The sequence below is a fragment of the Salmo salar genome, chromosome ssa17 (genome assembly GCF_905237065.1).
Source record: "Salmo salar chromosome ssa17, Ssal_v3.1, whole genome shotgun sequence".
NCBI lineage: Eukaryota > Metazoa > Chordata > Actinopteri > Salmoniformes > Salmonidae > Salmo > Salmo salar.
Window position 1 is genome coordinate 12,337,005 of NC_059458.1, and position 26,996 is coordinate 12,364,000.

General features: G+C 42.4%; 1 protein-coding gene and 1 pseudogene across 3 annotated transcripts in view; one reads left to right on the plus strand and one right to left on the minus strand.

The window, feature by feature from the left end:
• Positions 1-219: 219 nt before the first annotated feature.
• LOC106575215 (glutaminase kidney isoform, mitochondrial) lies at positions 220-24,300 on the plus strand. 2 transcript variants are annotated; one of them, XM_014151574.2, is made up of 17 exons: positions 220-704; positions 5,289-5,385; positions 5,852-5,970; positions 7,474-7,603; positions 7,734-7,813; positions 8,126-8,289; positions 9,738-9,796; positions 13,311-13,343; positions 13,456-13,514; positions 14,034-14,100; positions 14,235-14,285; positions 16,483-16,659; positions 16,983-17,114; positions 17,229-17,321; positions 17,551-17,612; positions 17,848-17,988; positions 22,141-24,300. In XM_014151574.2, the coding sequence occupies exons 1-17, from the start codon at positions 382-384 to the stop codon at positions 22,295-22,297; spliced, it is 1,944 nt and encodes a 647-aa protein (XP_014007049.1). In that variant the 5' UTR covers positions 220-381; the 3' UTR covers positions 22,298-24,300. The 2 variants fall into 2 exon arrangements, with proteins under 2 accessions (XP_014007049.1, XP_014007050.1); XM_014151575.2 differs by having other exon boundaries at positions 5,295-5,385.
• LOC123723888 (signal transducer and activator of transcription 1-alpha/beta-like) overlaps positions 21,876-26,996 on the minus strand; it is a 28,341-nt pseudogene continuing 23,220 nt past the window's right edge. Inside the window, exon 20 of the transcript XR_006759973.1 lies at positions 21,876-25,105. The product of XR_006759973.1 is annotated as a signal transducer and activator of transcription 1-alpha/beta-like (transcript). The remainder of the gene's footprint in view (positions 25,106-26,996) is intronic.

Below are 26,996 nucleotides of genomic sequence, written 5' to 3' on the forward strand. Positions count from 1 at the left end.
ATTCATATCATAGAGGAAGAGGAAGAGGGGGACCAACTCTCCGGAAAAGAGACATTGTATCTTGTCAGTATATTCATAATCTTTGGTCACATTCACCCAGTACATTTGACGCCATGATGCACTGGAAATTAGCATGAATGACAGCCAACAAGTCCAGCCAATCGGAGGATGATTTACGCGCTAACAGGAGCCAATGGGAGTCGAGTTTGGCGTGAATGAGAGGTTTTGTCCACTAGAACACATTTGAGAATCGTGACTCACTGACTGAACCGTTCTTCACGACCTCGACCCAACGCGTTTGGAATATATTGCTTCATATTTATTCAATATCTAGCTAGCTGAGTTATAAACAGCTCCACTATTTAGCTTGATAGGATTGACATGTTACATTTTCGGTCTTCGGTATTGCTCAAGGAGTTGTTTCAATCTAACCTGAAGCGCCCTTTGACAGGTGTCGCCAGAAAGACATCACCATCAGTCGCGTATTGCTTTAGCACCGCGTGTACAGATGTCAGATCCGTGACCAAAGTAAAGTGTCTCCAGCATGCGGTTGGATGGAGAGCTACGCCATACACTACCAACGCCCACGGAACTCGGAACCTCTCCACCAAGAGCGATGACGGTTCGGTGCCACCGCCAACGGACACCAAAAATGACACCGCCACCAGCAATGAAACTGCCACCAAAGAGGCAGCTGCCGAGAAGTGAGTACCGTTAGCTAGCCAGTACAGCTGATAAAGCTATTCAATTATATTTACCGGTGGGGTGGGGCTCTTAACGTTCTATCCAGAATAATCACATGGACCGAGTCTAGCAAGCTAGATTGATTTCAAATGAACTTCAATAAATGATGCAGTCCTCATTTGTCGAGAGATGTTGTTAACCTGACCTGTGTGTCCTGACAGTTTCGGTTCTGAAGAGTCAGAGACCCATATTACATCAGTCCCGCACACCTGTCCTGGCCTCATACAGCGTCTTTGCTTTCGGTGTTGATACAGCTAGGAGGATGCATGCATAGGCCTCACACCTCATCAAATACATCAAGCGGAATAGCTTCTTCCAGGGAACCGTTGGTGAATTTCACACAAGCTCCCTTTATAGGCCTAGATCTATGTTCATTTAGCCGTTTCATTTAGAAGGTTATGCATTTGGGATGTTATGAAATGATCATGTCTATGAAACAGCACTGTTATAATATTATTATAACAGTAATGGCCTATGATAACATGACTATAGAACATTTCGTATCTGGCAGGAGTAATTGTAAAGCCAGGTACACTCCTTCAGGCCTTAGACTATATCAGAAAGGGATTTTCATTTTTTTCATCAATGACACCTAGAGGTCAGTCATCAAGCTGTGTTTTTATCGTTTGCTCTCGAGAAAGCTCTCTCCGTCTGTTCTCTCTGTTAGGAGTGTCATTCTACTTGAATACTGAACAGCCTCTCTCATTCTATAGTTTCTTGCAGGCTATATGGCACGGTAATAATTGCATGATAATAACAATTTGATTGGGTGTTTCAGCAACTTGTATGTTCCGGCCACATCTCTACATTGGAATTCTCCATTTGAGTTGGCATATCACGAGTATCTTATCAGATAGTGAGTATTTGTTCTCGTCGCGTTAGGCCAGCTGATAAGGTAGGCTATTTATTTACCTCCCACCTCTGCCAAAGGCAACCGTCCAATATTAGTGCTGTCCGTGGTGGCAGGGACCACTTTGCTATTTAAAAGGACCTTGGTAAAGGGTAGGCTATTGAATGTCCATTATGAGCAGATCATTTGATCTAATCTCCTCTCAGCCAATTACCACGGAGACAGTCTCAGATCTGGCACTGCAGAGTGGTGCTTGCTGCATCAGAATGGGTAGAATTGCATTTTGGGATCTAGTGTGACAGTCAGTGGGGATTTGGGAATGGACGTCATCTAGGGGGCTACTGTTTTGGAATTATAATGGATGTGGCTTTACATAGGCTACAGTGTTTTTTTTCCTGATGACCATCTCTTTGACAGTGGATCAGTTTCCTAGCATTTAGGCCTAGCTTTAATATGCTTGGTGGGATGGAGGGATCTTACACCCAATTTAGATGTGAAATCATTAGGCCGTAGCAACTAGTCTGATTGGGGTAATGCCAGTTTATTGCATACTTTCTCACTGCAAAAACATAATTCCCTGTTGCCAAATCCTGCCCATTCCCTTGTGCAGCTGTCACACGTGGGCATTGCTACTATTGCCCCTGTTGGTGGCTTTCATTTGAACATGATGTCATAGTCACCAATAACTCTTTCACCCTGGGAGAGCTGGTACAGCGAACAGTAATACAGTAGCCCCAGACAGGAACAAGATAAGAGAGTTCTCGCTAGACCCAGTTTCTAATCATACATAACATTTGATGGCTCATTTTGATTCATTCTCCCACAGAAAAACAAAATAGTCACATGATAATGGGGCCAGGAAGTCCTGAGTTCGCTCATGCATTCTACTGCAGACAGGTGTTGAGTCGACCCAGGCTATTAATGCTGCCAGGAATAGGCTCGCTCTCTCTGTCGCATCCAGCCAGTTTGCTTTTTCACAGAAAACAAATGCATCTACTGGTAATGATATGCCTCATTGCCCATAGCTTAGCAGGCACCCTTCTTGTTTTATCCATAGTCAATTTGCTTTAGCTGTTGTCAAACCAGCTGTAGTACATTAATGACAACAACAACATCCTCCGTCAGGGTAGGTTCAGTCACAGACACACAAACATTAGGCCTAGTCAGTCCAAATGGGTCATCTGCTGGAAGGTGTGCCTAGAGCAGAATTATCAACGCACAGTCTGGTCAATTTAAAGGTTTTTCCTTTTCTGGTTTTGCCCTGGGTTGCATTGTGTTAGCGTGCTGTGCATTGTGCATTGTGCAGCTGCAGCATATTGTGAGTGAATAGAGATTGAGTCCTTCAGACTCTGCCCTGACTCAGATTGATTTTTGTGGTTCCCTCCTGCCAACAGACGATGATCAATGCACTTCGGACCAATTTACCAGTGACGTCTTGGAGGTAGTGAAACCAGGCTGATGAATTGGGTCGAATACAAATGGCAGCCAAAATGACTCCATCAAGTCGGTTCATGTTTGTGTCGGGCGCAAACGTATTCATCAGAGCTCCGCCTTGAAGTTGCAAGCGTTTAGGCCTATGACCATGTTATTACTGTCACACATTTAATTAAAGAATTCTATTTTGCATAGGTTGTTAATTTCATTTGGTCACAGTTGAGGGAGTCACGCTGCCTTGTTCTTGCTTATTGAACTCAATTGAACTCCAGTGCCCCAGTGTATAAATAGCACAGTAGATATAACACACGGACTGTAGGCTAGGCTTGGCAGATTTCCCAAGTATTAATGAGGATCAGTGACACCAAGTCATAGCCTCTGGTCTCCAGAAACTATGGCCAGGGATACCAAGCTCTCTTTGCAGGAGAGACCCATAAGTGGGGCAGGCAGTGTGCTGTTGGAGGCCGAGGGCTAGGCTATGTGGCGGGATCCGTGCAAGCCTTCTGATGAGGCACACGCTACATGCTGCACACAGTTGACCTCAGAAAGCTGCAGGGAGATACAGGTCGAGGCAGTGGAAGGGGAAGAGAGGGGAGGGAGGGAGGGAGGCCAGCTAAGGCTGGGTGAGAATTATTTAACGGAGCATCAGCACCAGTCCAGATGCTTCACACCTGCTAATAGCCTGTCTGTTTGGACTTCCTATTATCCTGGGGTGAGGGCAAGGGCTTGGAGACATAAAGCAGAGAGGGTGCTGTTTTGTTTTACAGTGTGCTTTGCTGGAAGAGAATAATGATTTTTCTTCAGGTTCTGCCATGCCATGGTTTTCACTGTTGTTGTGCAGTGTTGGATGCGTCCTAAATATTGAACGTGTTTGTTAATCCATGAATGTGTGTGTCTTATCAGTAAGCCTATCTGCTTGATGATGATGATGATGATGATGATGCACTATGTCACTGAGTTTGTTCTAATGCCACTCTGCATATTTTCTCTCCTTTTTTCGTTTGATCCGCTTGCTTTGCCTTGGTGTGTAAGTATATGTCTCAATTTATACATTCGTTCTCGTGTAGATGTACTGTAGTGTTTCCAGGCTAAGCCTTGCGGCTGCTGAGTGCTCTCTCTTCAATTCTCTACCTCGAAATGTCCTCAGCCTCAACCAGCGACTGCGCCAGACTTCCCCAGCAGTCCCACCGACTGTTTGTTCTCGTGTTCCTCTGCCGGCGGGCATCAGCAATCCAGAAATGACTCCAGAAATGGACCAATGATCACAATCAAATAGGCCTTATCTAAACATTTGACATGGAAATGATAAAGGATCATAATCATTCAAGAATAGGACTCAAAACAAACGAATGTGGCTTAAACAATCTCCAAACTGAAAGAGATCCTATTAAACAACAACAAACGTCCGGAGTCTGAGTCATTCCTGGGTAGCTGATGAGGGGATTTGACCCTCTACCTCTTCAATCAGTTTTTAAACGTTGTGACGTCTTCTTAATCGCTAGGGCAGGCTACGGAGCTGGGTTACAGTAGCTCTATTGCCTGTCTGTCCCATGATGAATTGCGGGACTGACTTAGCCTGAGCTCCCACCCTCCTCCCTCAGAGATCCTATTTGGTGTATGGTGAATCATGATAGTAATACATACTCCTCGTTTAGGCCTAACTACAGTATTCCTCCCATCTATCTACCTCTAACATACTGTACTAACTCTCCTCTCTCAGAGTGAGTGGAACGGATTTGGAGCTGCTATGCATAATACCAGACTGTAAATAGGCTAATGACTCATTTCAAGCCCCCGAGCATTAGCTAAAACTTGACACTATAATTTGTAACTGATATGCATGTGTTTAAATTGACATAAAACCAACAAAGTCTACCTTATTTATGATTGAAGAGCCATGCCAACGAGATATTCTCTATAAAAATTATCCAAACACTCCTTGAACTATCTGACTGGTGTTTTGGAAGCGGTGTTCAAACCGTTTCCTTAAAAGCTGGGGCTGTAACATGTGAAATACTCACCACCTCTCCTCTACAGTATTATAGCTAGTTAATCCTGGCCCCCTGCTGCTGTTCCCCATTGCCTTTAGAGAACCCTGGCCGTTCCTTACTGTGTGTGTGTCTGTCTGTCTGTCTGTCTGTCTGTCTGTCTGTCTGTCTGTCTGTCTGTCTGTGTGTCTGTGTGTGTGTGTGTGTGTGTGTGTGTGTGTGTGTGTGTGTGTGTGTGTGTGTGTGTGTGTGTGTGTGTGTGTGTGTGTCAGGAGAAGGAAGGCAGGCATCCTGCCCAGTCTGGAGGATTTGCTCTTCTACACCATTGCCGGGGGCGCTGAAAAAATCCCGGCTCACAAATTCACCACAGTGAGTGTCAGGCAAGAGCCAACCAGGCAGCCACATGGTTGGCCAGCTGGATGGTAGTATAGCAATGGTGCCTGCTGTGTCATGATTACTGCCACAGCCTAATACTGTATATCTGAATATAAGGCTTGTTACTACTCTGGCTGTACCAGGAAGCAATAGCTCACTCATGTATGGCCCCTTGCTTGGGGTGACATTTATAGAATTAGATTCTCGTTAGAGTAGAATGAATTCTAATTCTATGGTGAAATGTTGATCTCCCTCTATCTGGCATGGAAGAGCAGTTTATTCAATAGGCCTTATTAGTCTTGATATTTACATTCGATCCCTCAAGAAATATATCGTAATATACCATTCGACTGCCAAGTTATAACCCTGTTATAATTATGACAAACATAATAAACCTGTCGTAAACATGTAATAAACACAATACTCGTCAGCCCCCTGACACGAGCCATGCTTTCTGCAGGCGCTGAAAGCCACAGGGCTCCGGACCGGAGACCCCCGGCTGAAGGAATGTATGGAGAACCTGAAAGTCATCATGAAGACCACGTCAGATGGAAACCTGGACCGACACCTCTTCAAGAAGTAAGACAGTCTAGAGCTGGGTTCTATAACAAGTTAGTTCTAGTTCCACAACACTCTAGACACTGGACCTAGAATAGAAGGCTTTAGTGGTCATTTGATATGTCAAGCACCGGTCATCATTTAGTCATTTTTGTGCCTCCTTTATTTGAACACAGTTCATGTAGGCCATAACTTATTCAGGTTCCTTAGAAGTATTTGCTCAATGCATTTCAAGTCATTAATTATTAATAATATTTCAGGCTTTTATAAGGAAGCACGTTATAGTCTAGTCCTTTCAGATTGTCAAGGTCATATCAATCGCGTTCATTTGAACATACCCTTTTTACAAAAATAGTAAATGCCGCTTTTGTCAAGAGACTCATCTCTACGATCACAAGAACTATCCTTTCCAGATCAGCTGATTTGCTTTAAAAAGATTGTTCCTGTTTGCAACCCTAGGACATGCCATGTGACATAGAACACATAGCCCAGTGACCGCTCGAGAAACCACTCTGGTGGCAAGCCACCCTGCAGGATACAGATCATAAGACAACACACTAGGAGCTACACAAACATGCTAGGAGGAGCTACACTAGCTTTGACTGGAAGCCATCTGGGAGGCAACTATTTATAGGCAAGAGAAGCCTATACAGTAAACACACCAGTGGGCGCATACAGTAGCAGGGATAGGACAGGGTAAATAGATAGCTGATTTCATACAGTAGCAGGGATAGGACAGGGTAAATAGATAGCTGATTTCATACAGTAGCAGGGATAGGACAGGGTAAATAGATAGCTGATTTCATACAGTAGCAGGGATAGGACAGGGTAAATAGATAGCTGATTTCATACAGTAGCAGGGATAGGACAGGGTAAATAGATAGCTGATTTCATACAGTAGCAGGGATAGGACAGGGTAAATAGATAGCTGATTTCATACAGTAGCAGGGATAGGACAGGGTAAATAGATAGCTGATTTCATACAGTAGCAGGGATAGGACAGGGTAAATAGATAGCTGATTTCATACAGTAGCAGGGATAGGACAGGGTAAATAGATAGCTGATTTCATACAGTAGCAGGGATAGGACAGGGTAAATAGATAGCTGATTTCATACAGTAGCAGGGATAGGACAGGGTAAATAGATAGCTGATTTCATACAGTAGCAGGGATAGGACAGGGTAAATAGATATCTGATTTCAGACAGTAGCAGGGATAGGACAGGGTAAATAGATATCTGATTTCATATAACATCTGATACAAATCTATGAGCTAATTCCTCAGTTATCTATTCCCTGTATCATGTGTACAATAACAATGTAGTAATATATTCCATTTAGCAGACGCTTTGATCCAAAGCGACTTGCATGCATATTGTTTCTTATGGGTGGGCCCCAGCGGGTATTGAACCCATGACCCTGGCATTGCGCTACCAACTGAAGCACACAGGACTCCATGTGTTACACTAGTCATAAGGAGACTCTGGTACCTTACATAAAGACCACTGTCACCTTTTCTCTCCCAGGTGTGTCCAGAGCAACATCGTGCTGCTCACCCAGGCCTTCAGGAAGAAGTTTGTTATCCCCGACTTTGTGTCCTTCGCCTCCGAAATCGACGCGCTCTATGAGAATGCCAAAAACCTGGGAGGGGGACAGGTGGGTGAGGGAGAGGCCCCGGGGTCAGTGAGACGGCATGGTGATGGTGGCGATGATCCTTTCCTGATTAAATGCCCATGGGGAATGGTAAGTGTTGATATGTTGTCTTCTGTTTTGTTTCGTTGTGTAGGTGGCTGACTACATTCCCCAGCTGGCAAGGTTCAGCCCGGATCTCTGGGCGGTGTCCATATGCACTGTGGATGGACAAAGGTACAGTAGCTGTAATCGTGTTTAACATGCAGTAAACATGTAGTAGCCTACAATGGTATTTCTACAGTTAACTGTACTGACGTACAGTATAGTGTTCTTGTCAAACTGCGCACAGCAGCATTGTGACAATGTCAATGACAATGTCACACACTGTAAAGTAGATAATTAGTTACCCTGCATAATGAGACAATCATTCATATTGTTCAAATTTGCCTTTGCTTATTGCCTTTATCTCCTGGTTCTCTCCCCACTCATCCCCTCCTCTCTCTCTCTCTCTCCATCCCCTTCTCTCTCTCTCTATCCCTTCTTTAGACACACAGCGGGTGACACCAAAGTCCCGTTCTGCCTGCAGTCGTGTGTAAAGCCGCTGAAGTATGCCATCGCCGTGCACGACCACGGGACAGAGTATGTGCACCGTTTCATCGGCAAAGAGCCCAGCGGCCTGCGCTTCAACAAACTATTCCTCAACGAGGAAGGTGAGGGTCGCACGTATAGAGATATAAAATACTAGAGTGGCCGGTGTCATAAAACCTACAGAGCTTCAGAATGAGATTCTGTAATTCTATGGCCGCAGGCAGCACCAGTCTGTCTGGAGCTCCACCCGCTCGCTGTGTGACTGGTCATTTCACTCGCAGAACTGACAAGAGAGGTGTTCGTCACAACGCAGTGCTGCTGAGGTGGTCCTATTGTACTTCAAACCTAGCATACCCTGTGAAAAGCTATTGTCCTTTCATAGAATAATTTATATCTTGTATACATACATTGGACAAGGCAGTTGTCCGGGTTGATTAATAGAGTGAAAGTAGTCCCTCTGGGTGGGTTGTCATGTGATTCAATGCAAGGTGATCCAGCCTGTGGTGCAGTCTGTTGCCATGGTAGTGTTATGTCATCTTAATGAGAGGTGTTGGCGCAGCCGGATAGAATCAGTACATCGGCTCTCAATGCCCATACGCTCTACTCAATCTGCAATAGTCTACATAGACCTGGAGAACAACACCGTCCTCATGTATCGCGTCTTTGATAAGATCCTAGTTTAAAGCTGGAATCCATACTTGGTGGAACTGCCACGTCCGTTTGCTATATTACAACTACAAAGAAGTTACTTCAAACAACGAACACTGTTTTATTCCCTCTGACATCGTACGCAATGTGATTTTTGTCTTTTTACCACGACGCTGGATGATCCTCTCCTCCGTTTCATCAACGAAAAACAAATGCAATAACAACTGTGCTGGCATGGACAGTGTCAATGCTTCACCTTCTGTGGATGTCAGCTTCCAAGTATAAAGCACATACAGAAGCTATATGGAGAGCAGCAGTTGTCATGCTCTCTCAAATCAAGCCTGATCTGTTTCAAATCAAGGCATTGCTCTGATTGCTGTGTTGGTTGGTAAAGGATGCTGTCTGAGCTCTGTAGATTGTGACTCGGGTTTAGTACAGGGTTTCAGTAAGTCCCAGGTCGGTTTTGGTTGTTGGCCATGTTATCTAATCAGTTTAGGAAACCTGCTAGCAGTGGTAGGAATGTTATTATTTTCCCCTTTTGTGTGATTGCATAAGAAGATTAAAAGGGTTTAGGGGAAGGGAAGTGGCGTAACACAACAGACCTACAGCACAGCTAGTACTGAGCAGTGAGTTCATGGCTATGTACCTCAACATCACTAGTATGGTCGCTAGACTACAAAGGCAGCTATGGTGCCATCAGCATTCATTCATTCATTCATTCTCCATCTGATTGTTATTCTGCTCATTTCCTCACTTCAAGTTCAAAGTTCCGTGATCTTTGGGCATGTTTGCTTCTAACATTGAATGTGTTATGTAATGTGTGGTGATTGTGCAGAAACCGTAACCTTGCTGTGTATGAACGTATGCGCTGTCCGCTGCATTTGTAAACATGTTATAATGTAATATACACTGATTTCCACAGATAAACCACATAACCCTATGGTTAACGCCGGTGCTATTGTGTGCACGTCCCTCCTAAAGGTAAATAACATTTGAATTTCAGATAATAATGTATGTTTTTTGGTGTGGGGGGGGGCATTTGTTAAAAAAAGAACCGTCGAACCATGCCTTTGTTCAGTACAGTGGGTAGTTGTACCAATAGTAGGCTACATAAAACATTAGGTCAATTCTGTACGTACCTCGTTACCTCTGGAGTGACAAAGTTGTATTGAATTACATTTTAAATGAATGAAATAACAGGGGGGACTTCATTCCTTTAGCCAGATGACCAGCTTGCACTGTACTGTATATGGACAAGTTAAGACTATAGATGATCCTGCTGAAAGGGGATTTGTTTGGTGAAAGCATCAGTGAGCTGCCTGCCTCTCAGTTATGCACGTAGCCCATGCAGTACACACAAGGCTGAGTTTGTGTGAGACAGCGCTAGCATGTCAGGCAACGGACCTCAGATTGGTCTAACCAGCCCAGCCATATAGATAAAGAAATACATTTAATCATGGGTAAAACTGCTTTGGTATATGAATGAAAGATCAATATGTGGGTGTGTTTCTGTGCATCCGTCACCTGCTTAAATCTTATGTCTTTGACCAGGTAAAGGCAAAGCCAACCTGGCTGGCTATTGGCTGAGAGGAGTAGAACATCTTTGCTATTGGCTATTAGTCAGGAAATGCTGTTAGAAATAGCTTACTGGGCCTCCCGAGTGGCGCAGTGGTCGAAGGCACTGCATCGCAGTGGTAGCTGTGACACTAGAGATTCTGGGTTTGAGTCCAGGCTCTGTCGCAGCCGGCCGCGACCGGGAGACCCATGGGGCGGCGCACAATTGGCCCGGCGTCATCTGGGTTAGGGGAGGGTTTGGCCGGCAGGGATGTCCTTGTCCCATCGCGCTCTAGCGACTCCTGTGGCGGGCCGGGTGCAGTTTATGCTGACATGGTCACCAGGTGCACGGTGTTTCCTCCGACACATTTGTGCGGCTGGCTTCCAGGTTAAGTGGGCATTGTGTCAAGAAGCAGTGCGGCTTGGTTGGGTTGTGTTTCGGAGGACGCATGGCTCTCGACCTTCGCCTCTCCCGAGTCCATAAGGGAGTTGCAGTGATGAGACAAGACTGTAACTACCAATTGGATACCATGAAATTGGGGAGAAAAAGGGGTAAAGAAACAAAAAAAAAATTGCTTACTGTATGGGAGCAGTGCACCCTCTGCTGCTGAAACTGTGATGAATTCTCTTGTGTGTTTATTATGAGATATTGTAGGGTAAAACACATTCACCTCCAATGCATTGTAGGTGCCTCGCTGAAGACAAGAACAAAGAGGGGACACATACATGTATGTTGCGTGCATAAGTCTTCTGTAGTGTTGTTACTACATAACCCACCACCAGCCCATTTATCATATCGACATGAGGAACTACGCTTGTTTCATACTAAACTTTCAACAATCGCACACCGTAAACTAAGCTAATGATACAAACTCTGTCCAAATGACTTCACCTTCAATGTATTCAGAGATATAATACTTCTTTCTCTGCAGAAATTAAGTTTCATCTCCAATAATTACTGGCTGCAACCTACTGCAGATACCTTTTCTCTTACTGTATGTATCCAAAGCCCATATCTATAACTGTCTGTCTTAGATGAAGACAGTGTAGGCACTACATTATCACCTTCAAAACAAGACTAGCACTTTAATCCATATTTCAACGTAACATGGCATATGGACTAGGATAGATGAGGCCTGGCTACTCATCAATCTCAACCACAACCAAGCCAAGTTACTGAATGAAGCCTTGAGTTTTCCTGTCTGGTTTGATTTGGGGTTGAACTCTGATGGAAAGGTGCCGTATGATTATCCTGTCTAAGAGTTTATAGGAATAATACCTATAAGGAATAACAACTCTATAGTAATTCATGTTAACAACTTATTTTATTGGTACTTGTATCATACTGTACACTATGTACTCAATATGGTACATAGTACAGTACACAAAATATTACACCTAGTGATATACAGATGTAGGATCTTCATTTGAGCCAGTTTGCTACAGCAAGAAAATAATCCCGCAGCAATAGGAAATGTGAATTATTATGTGAATAATAATTAATGGACATTTTTTGTAGGGGTTGATTTGATTTGCCGTAACGGAAAATATGTCTTGACATTTTAAAGTGGAAATTATAAACTTTAGAAGCCTTTTTAAACTTTTAATACACTACAAGTTTGCATCTTTCCTGCAGCGAGAGATCAAATGAAGATCCTTCATCTGTAGCCTATCAGTAATTTGGTTATTTGGATGGCAGTCATTTGACTTGACAGGGTAATGATGTGGTATCTTTCAGCTTAAATCTTCATTATAACCTTAAACCAATCACTGTAAAGGTTGCTAATGGTCGGCACAATAATCAATCCACTGATTGGATGCCCCCACATTCTAATTCTAATCTAATGTATTCAGTAATATAGACCAGATCTGTCTCTCAAAATGTGGTTCCTGTATGGTAAATCGGGGACTAAACTATGGGAACGTTGTAATGTGTTTTTGAAGCCTCGTTTGTGGTTTATTTGTTGTTGCATATCTTACAGCATTAAGATCTGTGGGAAATTATGACCACTGCCACAGGTCAATGACGTTGGTAATTTCTTTACTTAAATTATTCTCCCCATTGAACAACATCTGGATTTGTTATAGTAAGCTACAGTTGTGGTAGTTGCTATTTGTCACCTGGATTTTACAAACGGTTTACAAAATAAAATAAACAGAAACGCAAAAAGTTTTTCAAAATCATGATAGTACAAACATACCATTGTTTTTAGATTATTGATTATTTGTGTTTTATTTTTTTGAATGTATTTAACTGGTTTATTTGCACTATTTGTATTATTAGAGTTAAATGTAACGTTTCGTTTCTGTAGTACCTCCTCTCCTCAGCTCACACTACATATCCCAGAAGTCAGTGTGTTCTACAATATTAAGCGAGGACATCGCTAATGAATCTGCACATATAGATCCATAACCTTCTACAACACACAGGATTAGCCACACACTAGCATAAGTCACATCACTAACTTTCAACAGACACTCAGACCCCTACAGTACAAAGGCTACTTACACTACTACAGATTAAGTTCACATATACCTGTCTATGCAGAATTGCATTTCCCTGTGGTGCGTTTTATCCCCATAACGGTCTGGTAGAATGGCCTACACATTGTTTTGCTCATTGTCTTTTGGTAGATTATTTTCTCATTTGAAAACCCTTGACTCTTTGATTAGTGATTCATTTCATCTCCAACTAACTAGTTGCCCAGTAATCCTAAATATTTGTAATATTAGGACTAAACTTGTTTCTTTAGGGTACATACTTTTTTTTATAATGATTATTGCTAGATTTTGTAATGATATTGGTAATTTGATCTAGGAATAATTTGAATTTGTCATAAGGTATTCACACTAGCTAGGCAATATACAATTTACTGTATATCTAATTTGATATACAGTATGTAGTCATTCATACTTATGTGATCTTCTGTTTCTCTTTTAGCAAGGGGCAAGCAACGCTGAGAAATTTGATTATGTAAGTAACGCTACCCAGTTCTTTTATGTTTAGCCCTACGCTGCGCTGACTGTTTGAGATGATCTTTGTAATGATGGGTGTACTTTGTGACCTTTTGAACGTTGTATTGCAGGTCATGAACTTCATGAACAAGCTGGCAGGAAACGAGTATGTGGGTTTCAGCAATGCCACGTGAGTTCTCAAGAGGAAGAACCGAGGTTGTGGTTTGGTTCAGCACCTTGGCTCACCACCATTGGCCAGTTGCCATGCCTTAGTATTCATCAGTGTTGTTTTCATCACTAGCATTTTTAGTATGATAATCAGTTTCAAATCAGTACTTTATTCTGCTTTAGAATAACACCACAAAAACAACAACCGTAGAGAGAAATCTCGATCTCAACAACATCAAAAACCATAGCCGCGGGAAGTAGGGGTGCGGAGCCTAAAAAAAAAAATCGGAATGTAAAAATAGATGTAAGAAATATTATACAGTTCACAAAAGTGCACTGGGCCTTTACTAGTCCTGTATTAGCAGACCGATATAGCCGTTATTTTTTTGCACCGCCCCCACCCCTAACCCACTTCCTGTTGCTATGTCTACAACACAAAAAGCTTTACTGGTTTTGGTAGTAGAATTGGAACCGAATTGGAATTTGACTTAGTTGAAACAGGACTCCGAACTCAGAATGTGCCTGCTCTCTCTGCACCCAGATTCCAGTCAGAGAGGGAGTCTGGAGATCGTAACTTTGCGATCGGCTACTACCTTAAGGAGAAGAAGGTTGGTGACAGCTGAAACAAGCACATTTTACATCAATCAAGTGTACCTTTTCTAGATCACTTAAGACATTTTTAATTAGGCATTTACAAGGCATTGTCTGACTGTCAAATCAAACCACTGTTGTTTCTTTCTAGTGCTTTCCAGAGGGGACAGACATGACCTCCATTTTAGACCTTTACTTCCAGGTGAGTATTTGTATTTGGCAGCAGCTACTCCTCCTGGGGTCCAAACACATTAAGGCAGTGGTTCCCAAACTTTCTATAGTCCCGTACCCCTTCAAACATTCAACCTCCAGCTGCGTAACCCCTATAGCACCATGGTCAGCGCACTCTCAAATGTTGTTTTTTTGCCATCCTTGTAAGCCTGCCACACACACACTATACGATACATTTATTAAACATAAGAATGAGTGTGAGTTTTTGTCACAACCCTGCTCGTGGGAAGTGGCAAAGAGCTCTTATAGGTCCAGGGCACAAATAATAATATAATAATAATCAATAATGTTGCTCTTTTATTTAACCAACTTACATATAAAACCTTATTTGTTCATTGAAAATGGTGAATAACTCACCACAGGTTAATGAGAAGGGTGTGCTTGAAAGGATGCACAACTCTGCAATGTTGCGTTGTATTGGAGAGAGTCTCAGTCTTCAATTATTTTCCACACACAGTCTGTGCCTGTATTTAGTTGTCATGCTAGTGAGGGCCGAGAATCCACTCTCACATAAGTACGTGGTTGCAAAGGACATCAGTGTCTTAACAGCGCGATTTGCCAAGGCAGGATACTCTGAGCGCAGCCCAATCCAGAAATCTGGCGGTGGCTTCTGAATAAATTCAATTTTCACAGAACCGCTTCTTGCAATTTCAATGAGGCTCTCTTGTTCAGATATCGGTACGTGGACTGGAGGCAGGGTCATCCGTTTCAGGAAAGTACCTGTGTAATTGCGCACCCAACTCACTCAGGTGCTTTGCTATATCACGTTTGACATTATCTGTAAGCTTGAGTTCATTTGCACACAAAAAAATCATACAATGATGGAAAGACCTGTGTGTTGTCCATGTTAATGCAGACAGAGAAGAGCTCCAACTTCTTAACCATAGCCTCAATTTTGTCCCACACATTGAATATAGTTGCAGAGAGTCCCTGTAATCCTAGATTCAGATCATTCAGGTGAGAAAACACATCACCCAGATAGGCCAGTCGTGTGAGAAACTCGTCATCATGCAAGTGGTCAGACAAGTGAAAATTATGGTCAGAAAACTTTAAGCTCATCTCTCAATTTAAAAAAAACGTGTCAATACTTTGCACCTTGTTAACCAGTGCACTTCTGTATGTTATAAAAGCGTTACATGGTCGCTGCCCATATCATTGCATAGTGTGTGCGTGCGCGTCTCTTCACAGTCCCTGCTGTTCCATAAGGTGTTGCTTGCTAAGTTACCTGATGTGGAATAGGGTTCCATGTAGTCATGTCTCTATGTAGTACTGTGCGCCTCCCATAGTCTGTTCTAGACTTGGGGATTGTGAAGAGACTTCTGGTGGCATGTCTTGTGGGCTATGCATGGGAGTCCGAGCTGTGGGCTAGTATTTTAAACAGACACCATCTTGTCAACACTTCTTACAAAAACAAGTAATGATGAAGTCAATCTCTCCACCACTTTGAGCCATGAGAGATGTACATGCATATTATTGCTGTTACCCCTCTGTGCACATTTAAAAGGCCAGCCGTGCTGCCCTGTTCTGAGCCAATTGTAATTTTCTTAAATCCCACGTGGCACCTGACCACACTACTGAACAGTAGTCTAGGTGCAACAAAACTAGGGCCTGTAGGACCTGCCTTGTTGATAGTGTTGTTAAGAAGGCAGAGCAGCGCTTCATTATGGACAGACTTCTCCCAATTTAGCTGCTGTTGTAGCAACGTGTTTTGACCATGACAGTTTACAATCCAGGGTTACTCCAAGCAGTTTAGTCACCTCAACCTGCTCAATTTCCACATTATTCATTACAAGATTTAGTTGAGGTTTAGGGTTTAGTGAATGATTTGTCCCAAATACAATGCTTTTAGTTTTTTAAATATTTAGGGACTAGCTTATTCCTTGCCACCCATTCTGAAACTGCAGTGTTGCAGTGATTTCACTCACTTTAGTAGCTGACGTGTATATTGTTGAGTCATCCAAATCCATAGACACACTGGCTGTGATGACAGTATGTATACATGGTGAATTGGTGTGGGCATCGAGTGAGTATTTGTTTCTGAACACGGTTCAACTTTGGAGCTGTATCATTTCAATGGGCTTAGTGGAGAAACATCGTGTTTGTGTTTTTTCTCTCTCCGTTAGCTGTTATTCCCTATGGTATATTAAACGTTTTCTATTCTACTCTAGCTGTGCTCCATCGAGGTGACCTGTGAAAGCGCCAGCGTCATGGCGGCCACCCTGGCCAACGGCGGCTTCTGTCCAATCACAGGCGAGCGCGTGCTGGGCCCGGAGGCGGTACGGAACACCCTGAGCCTCATGCACTCCTGCGGCATGTACGACTTCTCGGGACAGTTCGCTTTCCACGTGAGTCTCCAAGTTCCGTCCCTCAATACTTGTATTTGTTGATTTGACAGGGATCATGTACAACAGACAATTTCTAGTCCCCTAATTTTCATAGTCCCCTCCTCTAGTTTTGCGTTGTTTCCTACGGTCTGTTAGGCCTGCTGTTCTTTGTCGTTGTTCCCACTGTGTCTCCAATCTACAACCATTTAAGCATTACACGTTACACTGCAGTAAATCTTCCACTCCATGATGTTTGTCCATCCACTGCTGTTCATTTATGCTGCTATGTTTTGACACTGTTGTCTGCACTCCCTGTTAACCTCTTCCTCTATGCTGTCTGGCAGGTTGGGCTTCCGGCTAAGTCAGGCGTGGCAGGGGGCATCCTGCTGGTGGTGCCCAACGTCATGGGAATCATGTGTTGGTCCCCGCCACTGGACAAGCTGGGTAACAGTGTACGAGGAATCCAGTTCTGCACGGTACGAGAAACTGACAGTTTTCACTCGGTTGTCTCTCTGTCAGTGTTCTAATTGATTGATTGATCGATGATTAGAAAACCAGCAGAAAGCCTGACAGTGATTGCTGTGTTCCAGGATCTGGTTTCCCTTTGCAACTTCCACAACTACGACAACCTGAAGCACTTTGTCAAGAAGCTGGATCCTCGCAGGGAGGGCGGAGACCAGAGGGTGAGTCGAGTTTAACCGGGAGCCTTTCGCTCCTTCTCTCTTTTTCTACTTCCCTACGTTCACCAAGGTGCCTTCATGTACATGTAGTAGACGTGTTCCCATGAAAAGGCTGTCGTTGGACTGAGTGTTTTTTAAAGCAACAGTGCCATCGACTGGAAGATACTGATAGTGCTAAAGGAAAGGGGTTGACATGCAAACGGATGCAAACCGCCTCTCTGTTGTCTTTCAGGTGAAGTCGGTCATCAATCTTCTCTTTGCTGCGTACACTGGCGATGTGTCTGCACTGAGGAGGTACACAGCACTGCATTATCTCCATGTTGGCCAATAAGGCCTTTAAAATAAGCTATGAAAGGAAATATGTCATGTTTTGACATCTTTTGAGAGTAAATTCCAAATCTGTCGCCGTGTCAGACAGAGACCTTGTAAGGTTGCCCTGTGTGTCTACATGGGAACTAGAGATGGATGGTGTGTGCTATTTTGGCTGTTGTACAGTACTCATCACTGTCCTTCTGTGGAATGTGTCCAGGTTTGCTCTGTCTTCCATGGACATGGAGCAGAGGGACTATGACTCCAGGACAGCCCTCCATGTGGCAGCAGCAGAAGGACATGTGGAGGTGGTCAAGTTCCTGTTGGAGGCATGCAGGGTCAACCCTGTTCCCAAAGACAGGTGAGCTAAGATCCGATGTCTCCAATGGACAAGAAGACATATGTTCACCCAGTGTCTGTCTGTAACCAGTTTTCCATCCCACTTTTTTATGAGAGTAAAGTACATGTTGGATAAGAAATGTCACGACAGGCCGAATGAAAACAGCAAATTTGTCAGTAAACTTTCCAAATTTCGACAAACCAAATACGCTAAACATGATGGGATATTTTTGTCTATACAATGTATTATGCAAGAAATGGTTGTGGAAACGCTTTTATGCGCAAATATTGATATAATAACCATCATACAGTGAGGGGAAAAATTATTTGATCCCCTGCTGATTTTGTATGTGTGCCCACTGACAAAGAAATGATCAGTCTATAATTTTAATGGTAGGTTTATTTGAACAGTGGAGAGACAGAATAACAACAACAAAAAAATCCAGAAAAACGCATGTCAAAAAATGTTATAAATTGATTTGCATTTTAATGAGGGACATAAGTATTTGACCCCCTCTCAATCAGAAGGATTTCTGGCTCCCAGATGTCTTTTATACAGGTAACGAGCTGAGATTAGGAGCACACTTAAAGGGAGTGCTCCTAATCTCAGTTTGTTACCTGTATAAAAGACACCTGTCCACAGAAGCAATCAATCAATCAGATTCCAAACTCTCCACCATGGCCAAGATCAAAGAGCTCTCCAAGGATGTCAGGGACAAGATTGTAGACCTACACAAGGCTGTTATGGGCTACAAGACCATCGCCAAGCAGCTTGGTGAGAAGGTGACAACAGTTGGTGCGATTATTTGCAAATGGAAGAAACACAAAAGAACTGTCAATCTCCCTCGGCCTGGGGCTCCATGCAAGATCTCACCTCGTGGAGTTGCAATGATCATGAGAACGGTGAGGAATCAGCCCAGAACTACACGGGAGGATCTTGTCAATGATCTCAAGGCAGCTGGAACCATAGTCACCAAGAAAACAATTGGTAACACACTACGCCGTGAAGGACTGAAATCCTGCAGCACCCGCAAGGTCCCCCTGCTCAAGAAAGCACATATACATGCCCGTCTGAAGTTTGCCAATGAACATCTGAATGATTCAGAGGACAACTGGGTGAAAGTGTTGTGGTCAGATGAGACCAAAATGGAGCTCTTTGGCATCAACTCGACATGTTTGGAGGAGGAGGAATGCTGCCTATGACCCCAAGAACACCATCCCCACCATCAAACATGGAGGTGGAAACATTATGCTTTGGGGGTGTTTTTCTGCTAAGGGGACAGGACAACTTCACCGCATCAAAGGAATGATGGAGGGGGCCATGTACCGTTAAACTTGGGTGAAAACCTCCTTCCCTCAGCCAGGGCATTGAAAATGGGTCGTGGATGGGTATTCCAGCATGACAATGACCCAAAACACACGGCCAAAGCAACAAAGGAGTGGCTCAAGAAGAAGCACATTAAGGTCCTGGAGTGGCCTAGCCAGTCGCCAGACCTTAATCCCATAGAAAATCTGTGGAGGGAGCTGAAGGTTCGAGTTGCCAAACGTCAGCCTCGAAACCTTCATGACTTGGAGAAGATCTGCAAAGAGGATTGGGACAAAATCCCTCCTGAGATGTGTACAAACCTGGTGGCCAACTACAACAAACGTCTGACCTCTGTGATTGCCAACAAGGGTTTTGCCACCAAGTACTAAGTCATGTTTTGCAGAGGGGTCAAATACTTATTTCCCTCATTAAAATGCAAATCAATTTATAACATTTTTGACATGCGTTTTTCTGGATTTTTTTGTTGTTATTCTGTCTCCCACTGTTCAAATAAACCTACCTTTAAAATTCTAGACTGATCATTTCTTTGTCAGTGGGCAAACGTACAAAATCATCAGGGGATCAAATACTTTTTTCCCCCTCACTGTATCAAAGTAAACTTGGAGTCACACAATGATATGTTGTGGTGGGAGGGCCACACAACTTGGGAAAGCATGCAGTTTATTAGGCTACAGATGAAATAAGTTCTGTTGAACTTCACAGGGTGGTAAAAGTGCATGGTGATGAGCTTGACCTACAGTTGAAGTCGGAAGTTTAAATACACTTAGGTTGGAGTCATTAAAACTTGTTTTTCAACCACTCCACAAATTTCTTGTTAACAAACTATAGTTTTGGCAAGTCGGTTAGGATATATACTTTGTGCATGACACAAGTACTTTTTTCAACAATTGTTTACAGACAGATTATTTCACTGTATCAAAATTCCAGTGGGTCAGAAGTTTACATACACTAAGTTGACTGTGCCTTTAAACAGCTTGGAAAATTCCAGAAAATTATGTCATGGCTTTAGAAGCTTCTGATAGGCTAATTGACATAATTTGAGTCAATTGGAGGTGTACCTGTGGATGTATTTCAAGGCCTACCTTCAAACTCAGTGCCTCGTTGCTTGACATCATGGGAAAATCAAAAGAAATCAGCCAAGACCTCAGGAAAAAAAAAGACCTCCACAAGTCTAGTTCATCCTTGGGAGCAATTTTCAAACGCCTGAAGGTACCACATTCATCTGTACAAACAATAGTACGCAAGTATAAACACCATGTGACCACGTAGCCATCATACCGCTCAGGAAGGAGAAGCGTTCTGTCTCCTAGAGATTAATGTACTTTGGTGCGAAAAGTGCAAATCAATCCCAGAACAGCAGCAAAGGACCTTGTGAAGATGCACGAGGAAACCGGAATAAAATTATCTATATCCTCAGTAAAACGAGTCCTATATCGACATAACCTGAAAGGCTGCTCAGCAAGGAAGAAGCCACTGCTCCAAAACCGCCATAAAAAAAGCCAGACTACGGTTTGCAACTGCACATGGGGACAAAGATCGTACTTTTTGGAGAAATGTCATCTGGTCTCATGAAACACAAATAGAACTGTTTGGCCATAATGACCATCCTTATGTCTAGAGGAAAAAGGGAGATGCTTGCAAGCTGAAGAACACCATCCCAACCGTAAAGCATGGGGGTGGCAGCATCATGTTGTGGGGGTGCTTTGTTGCAAGAGGGACTGGTGCACTTCACAAAATAGATGGCATCATGAGGGAGGAAAATTATGTGGATATATTGAAGCAACATCTCAAGACATCAGTCAGGAAGTTAAAAGCTTGGTCGCAAATGGGTCTTCCAAATGGACAATGATCCCAAGCATTCTTCCAAAGTTGTGGGAAAATGGCTTAAGGACAACAAAGTCAAGGTATTGGAGTGGCCATCACAAAGCCCTGACCTCAATCCTATAGAAACTTGTGGGCAGACCTGAAAAAGCGTGTGCGAGCAAGTAGGCCTACAAACCTCACTCAGTTACACCAGCTCTGTCAGGAGGAATGGGCCAAAATTCACCCAACTTATTGTGGGAAGCTTGTGGAAGGCTACCCCAAACGTTTGACCCAAGTTAAACAATTTAAAGGCAATGCTACCAAATACTAATTGAGTGTATGTAAACTTCTAACCCACTGGGAATGTGATGAAAGAAATAAAAGCTGAAAAAAATAATTCTCTACTATTATTCTGACATTTCACATTCTTAAAATAAAGTGGTGAATCTAACTGACCTAAGACAGGGAATTTTTGCTAGGATTAAATGTCAGGAATTGTGAAAAACTGAGTTTAAATGTATTTGGCTAAGGTGTATGTAAACTTCCGACTTCAACTGTACATGTATATATTACCTCAATTACCTCGACTAACCCGCACATTGACTCTGTACCGGTACCCCCTGTATATAGACTCGCTATTGTTATTTTACTGCTGCTCTTTAATTATTTGTTACTTTTTTTTTTTTTTCTTAAAACTGCATTGTTGGTTAAGGGCTTGTAAGTAAGCATTTCACTGTAAAGTCTACACCTGTAGTATTCAGCGCATGAGACAAATAAACTGAACTTGTATTTTTTATTCGGTACATGGGAATTTAACAGCAAAAGTTATTTTTATGTCCACTACGTCATCATGCACAACCTTTTATCTGCAACAAGTACATTTCATGGAAGCACATCTCTGGTGGGAAAATGCACACATTTTGTTTTTGCAGATTTGAGAATATTCGCGTGAAAATCTGTCGCCAATTGGATAGAAACTTAGCTAATGTAAAACGTGTCTATTTAAGAGCAGTGTTTACAATGTCTCTTGTCTGTTCCATCAAGGTGGGGTAACACACCGATGGAAGAGGCAGTGCACTTTGGACACCATGATGTTGTGACCATGCTCCAGGACTACAACAACAAGTACAGTCCAGCGGGGGGCGCCACTGAGGACAAAGAGAAGGAGATATCAGAGAAGAACATTGACGGCCTACTATGAGCCAACTAATACTCTTATCTATCCATAGAAATAAAATAACTAGAACGGACATTCCCATTGAAATTATATATACACGTGATCTGAGAGGCTTGGTCCTTTCCGGTCATTCTATTTCTATGGCCCCATTAACTATCTGGAAGACTTACTGTAAGTCTGTGTGGTCCCTTTGTCACGTTAGTGGTAGGTCACGTACGTATACTGTTGATAATACTGTATTGTTGATTTTGTATAAAAGTATTGTATTTCTAGCATTTGAAAAACGACATTGTGTTTAAAAAATATATATATTTATTGACCTTTGACTTTTTCCCAGATGTTTTTCGTTTTTTTTGGTTGTTTCCTTTCGCTTCGCTTTTTTATGTCGTACTGCGCAACTCTCCCTCAGTGTGTGTCAGCACTATGTGGAATGTATTTTCCACATTTAAGTTCACAAAACATTTATCTTTATGTACAACGTGTTAAACCTGAAAGTATGCGTAAGATAACGTGTACATTTATGTAACGTGTGTATATCCCTGAAATGAATATCAGAGGTAGATGGATTCAGTGTAAATACTATTTAATCTGAAGTGAAATCAAGTGACTCTCACTGGCACAGCCTTTGAAGGAAATTGGTAAAGTCCACACACTGCATTAGGCTTAAGTTTGACTCTATTCATGAAGCAGAATGCTTTACATAAACTATTCCACATGTTCACAGATCTAGGTAGCCTGGTTGCAAATCTGTTTGCACTGTATATGGCATTGGCTATACAGTTGGCTATACAGGCCAGACAGATCTGGGACCAGGCTATCTATGGTTTGAGACTTCTGGCTTCATATGAATTGAAAGTATGGCATTATGTGGAGTGAGTTTAGTTTTGTTGGTTTGCTATTTGATAGCTAGACATTTTTGCACCCTTTTCTCCAAAATAACCAAAAAAATCTTTTTTTATTGATTGTTCTATAATCTTATATTAATTTTGAGTAGAAAGGGGGTTATTTGTTTGTGTCAGCCAAAGCTTTTCTGTACGTTTGCTCCACCTGATAAGTCTAGTCGGCGACGTAAAAAAAGAGAGCATTTTATGTGTGAGCCGCCTCAGGAGCAATACAATACAATTCAACCAGCAGCCATGTGCTCTTTACAGACAGGTTTCAAAGTCAAATTTTAGGGCAAAACATTAAACCCTTCGAAACATTGATTTATCACTTCATGGTTACAGCAGTGTCAATGGTGTTACTGTTATGTCACACAAGTTGACTTATTTGTCAGATATTTGGTTTTACATGGATTTATCTTCAGTTACAGACAGTGCATTACACTTGAATGTTTTTAGTTCGGAACAACTCCACAATGGTGGACTTTAAATCTTGCCCTACTCACCCAAATGCCTCTTTTGGGTAGAGATAAAATAGTTATCCTTATGGGCCTATATGAACGCAGAACACTAAGACGATTCTACGCATAACTAATGGTTCACTTTTTATGCAGAGATGCACATATTGATTGTTTAACTGTTTAGAGTGTAAAATAAACGTATAAGCCTATACTTGAAAAGTCAGGTTGTTTTGGTGAGAACTAGTCCATGTGTGTATTTGTTTGTGTTATTGACTATGGGAGGGACAGCGACTACAAATCTGGTAATGACAGAGGACATTGCCATCAAAATCTCAAGCCCTACACTATTGTTCTAAAAGTACCTAAGGCAACTTACTTGTGATTTGATGAATGAATATATTTTGATTGAATAACTCATCTCAAGTGTTCAGTGTTGCTTTCATTGGATTTGACTTTGTCTCCCCAGTCCCAGTTGCACAAGAAGCCTCGTACGTATGAGTGTTTATTGTTCCCCTGTGTAGGTGCAGATCAACTTCAACATTAGCTAATTATTTTGAATGTACCACAGGTGTTTACTGATGTCAGTTTGTTTTCATTGAAGTATATCTGCTTTAGCTGTGTGTTGCAGGCAATGGAGATATATTTATTTCAATAATCAAACAATAAATAAAGAACTTTAAATATGGATATCTCCCTTTACTCCCACTCTATATTCTTGAATAAAGGCATGTGAAGACTTGGGTATCTACATTAATTAATTCCATGAATGTTACAAATGATCACCAAATTAACACAAGTATGAATTGTTTCCAGTGCAGTGTGTACTACATGATTATTCACACTGTAATTGTATTTACAGCTCCAGTTTATCATTTCATATATTTTAAAACTTGTGTGAGAGAAAATTGTACTGTCTGAAGAGAGAGTGAGAAGAAATGTACAATTCAAGGCTGTCTTGGTTCTTGCAGATGACTGACCTCCTCAGAGCAATTGACAGTACACCCAGAACATTGCTCTGGGAAACAAAATGAGTATCTCAGTTTCAAGTTCCCAGCTTTGAGAGAAGAAGCCACGTCAGTCACATGCAGGAACCAGTGTTGTTATTGAATCATGCTTATATGACTTGTTTGTGTAGCAATTTATAAGGACTGAAAGGAACGCCCTTTTTCAGAGAGTTTTCATCAAGCTTGGATTGAGTTTGTGAAACTCCAGTTAACCGATAATATAGATTGATTCATTTACATTGAGTTTGAGGCCTTAGTGGTGAATTTTCACAACACTTGCTCTGTACAAAAAAAGAAAAAACGTTCTGAAACGTGACAAAACTGAAATTGGAAATGGAAGGAGAGTAAAGGTGAAATATAGTAAGTGTACAGTATGCAATTTTGCTTCAGTATAAAACATATCTTCTGGTCTAAAAGATCCTGCCTGTCCATCGGCTCGGCTCAGTTGCGGTCCAAGTCCAGTGTGTTCTCAAACTCTGCAGTCATCTACAGAGGATGATAAAAAAAAGTCAAAGTGAATAAAATGTATTTTTCATGAATGCAAAAGTACGTTAAGGAATCAGAAAATGAATGCCATGATGATAATGAATGACATGCTGTACAACAATATTTTCACAAAGTCAAATTAATTTGTGTTATAGGCTTCCTGATGCTTGTATCTAAACCAAAGTAGATGGTTAGAAGATTGTTTTGTACATCAGTTGGGGTCTCTATAATCTACAATATACGAGGTCCTAAGCCTACACTACATCACCAAAAGTATGTAGACACCCCTTGAAATTTGTGGATTCGGCTATTTCAGTCACACCCGTTGCTGACGTGTATAAAATCGAGCACACCGCCATGCAATCTCCATAGACAAACATTGACAGTAGAATGGCCTTATTGAAGAGCTCAGTGACTTTCAACGTGGCACCGTCATAGGATGCCACCTTTCCAACAAGTCAGTTAATCAAATTTCTGACCTGCTAGAGCTGCCCCGGTCAACTATAAGTGCTGATATTGTGAAGTGAAAACGTCTACGAGCAACAACGGCTCAGCCGCAAAGTGGTAGGCCACAAACTCACAGAACGGGACCACCGAGTGATGAAGCGCATAAAAATAGTCTGTCCTCGGTTGCAACACTCACTACCGAGTTCCAAACTGCCTCTGGAAGCAACATCAGCACAAAAACTGTTCGTCGGGAGCTTTTTGAAATGGGTTTGCATGGCCGAGCAGCCGCACACAAGCCTAAGATCACCATGCACAATGCCAAGCGTCGACTAGAGTGGTGTAAAGATCGCCGCCTTTGGACTCTGGAGCAGTGGAAACGCATTCTTTGGAGTGATTAATCATTTTCCACCATCTGGCAGTCTGACGGACTCATTTGGATTTGGAGAATGCTACCTGCCCGAATGCATAGTGCCAACTGTAAAAGTCTGGTGGAGGAGGAGTAATGGTCTGGGGGCTGTTTCCTGGTTCGGGCTAGGTCCCTTAGTTCCAGTGAAGGGAAATCTTAACGCTACAGCATACAATGACATTCTAGAAAATTCTATGCTTCCAACTTTGTGGCAACAGTTTGGGGAAAGCCCTCTCCTGTTCCAGCATGACAATACCTTGGTGTATAAAGTGAGGTCCATAGAGAAATGGTTTGTCAAGATCGGTGTGGAAGAACTTGACTGGCCTGCACAGAGACCTGACCTCAACCCCATCGAACACCTTTGGGATGAATTGGAATGCCGACTGGGAGCCAGGTCTAATTGCCCAACTTCAGTGCTCGACCTCACTAATGCTTGTGGCTGAATGTTTAGTTTATTAATTCAACCATTTAAAAAAAACAAGCACACAAAACTTGAAAAGGTGGTCCTCTTAATGGAATGGAAGTAAGTCCCTGCAGCAATGTTCCAACATCTAGTGGAAAGCCTTCCCAGAAGAGTGGAGGCTGTTATAGCAGCAAAGGGGGGACCAACTCCATATTAATGCCCATGATTTTGGAATGAAATGCTCGACGAGCTGGTGTCCACATACTTTTGGTCATATAGTATAGCATAAAAGCACATCCTTGTAGCTGTGTAGGCTAATATTGTCAACATTTTTGCATTGGGGTAAGTTGAGCCAATGGCTACCATAGCCTATACAAATTATGATTACATTGTCAGTTTTATGCATAATATGCAAAGTATTTTTGCAATGTGACATGCATATGAACTTGAGTGCATTTTTTATGTTAAAGAGCAGACCCCGTGGGGCCGTGTATACAAATGTAAAGCACGCAGGAGTCTAGCCCCCTTGAGGTTCTTGAGAGAGGACCAAAGAAGTGAGAGAAGGGAAGAAGTCCATTTGAGCAGCAGCAAGGGATGAGAAAATAGACTGAAGGACACTGAAGAGTTACATTGAT

Bases quoted from the DNA above. Each gene is read 5' to 3' on its own strand.
- LOC106575215 (XM_014151574.2), top strand. From the start codon at position 382: ATGTTACATTTTCGGTCTTCGGTATTGCTCAAGGAGTTGTTTCAATCT. The intron at 8,290-9,737 runs GTGAGGGTCGCA...TGATTTCCACAG, and splicing joins ACTATTCCTCAACGAGGAAG to ATAAACCACATAACCCTATG. The intron at 9,797-13,310 runs GTAAATAACATT...TTTCTCTTTTAG, and splicing joins TGTGCACGTCCCTCCTAAAG to CAAGGGGCAAGCAACGCTGA.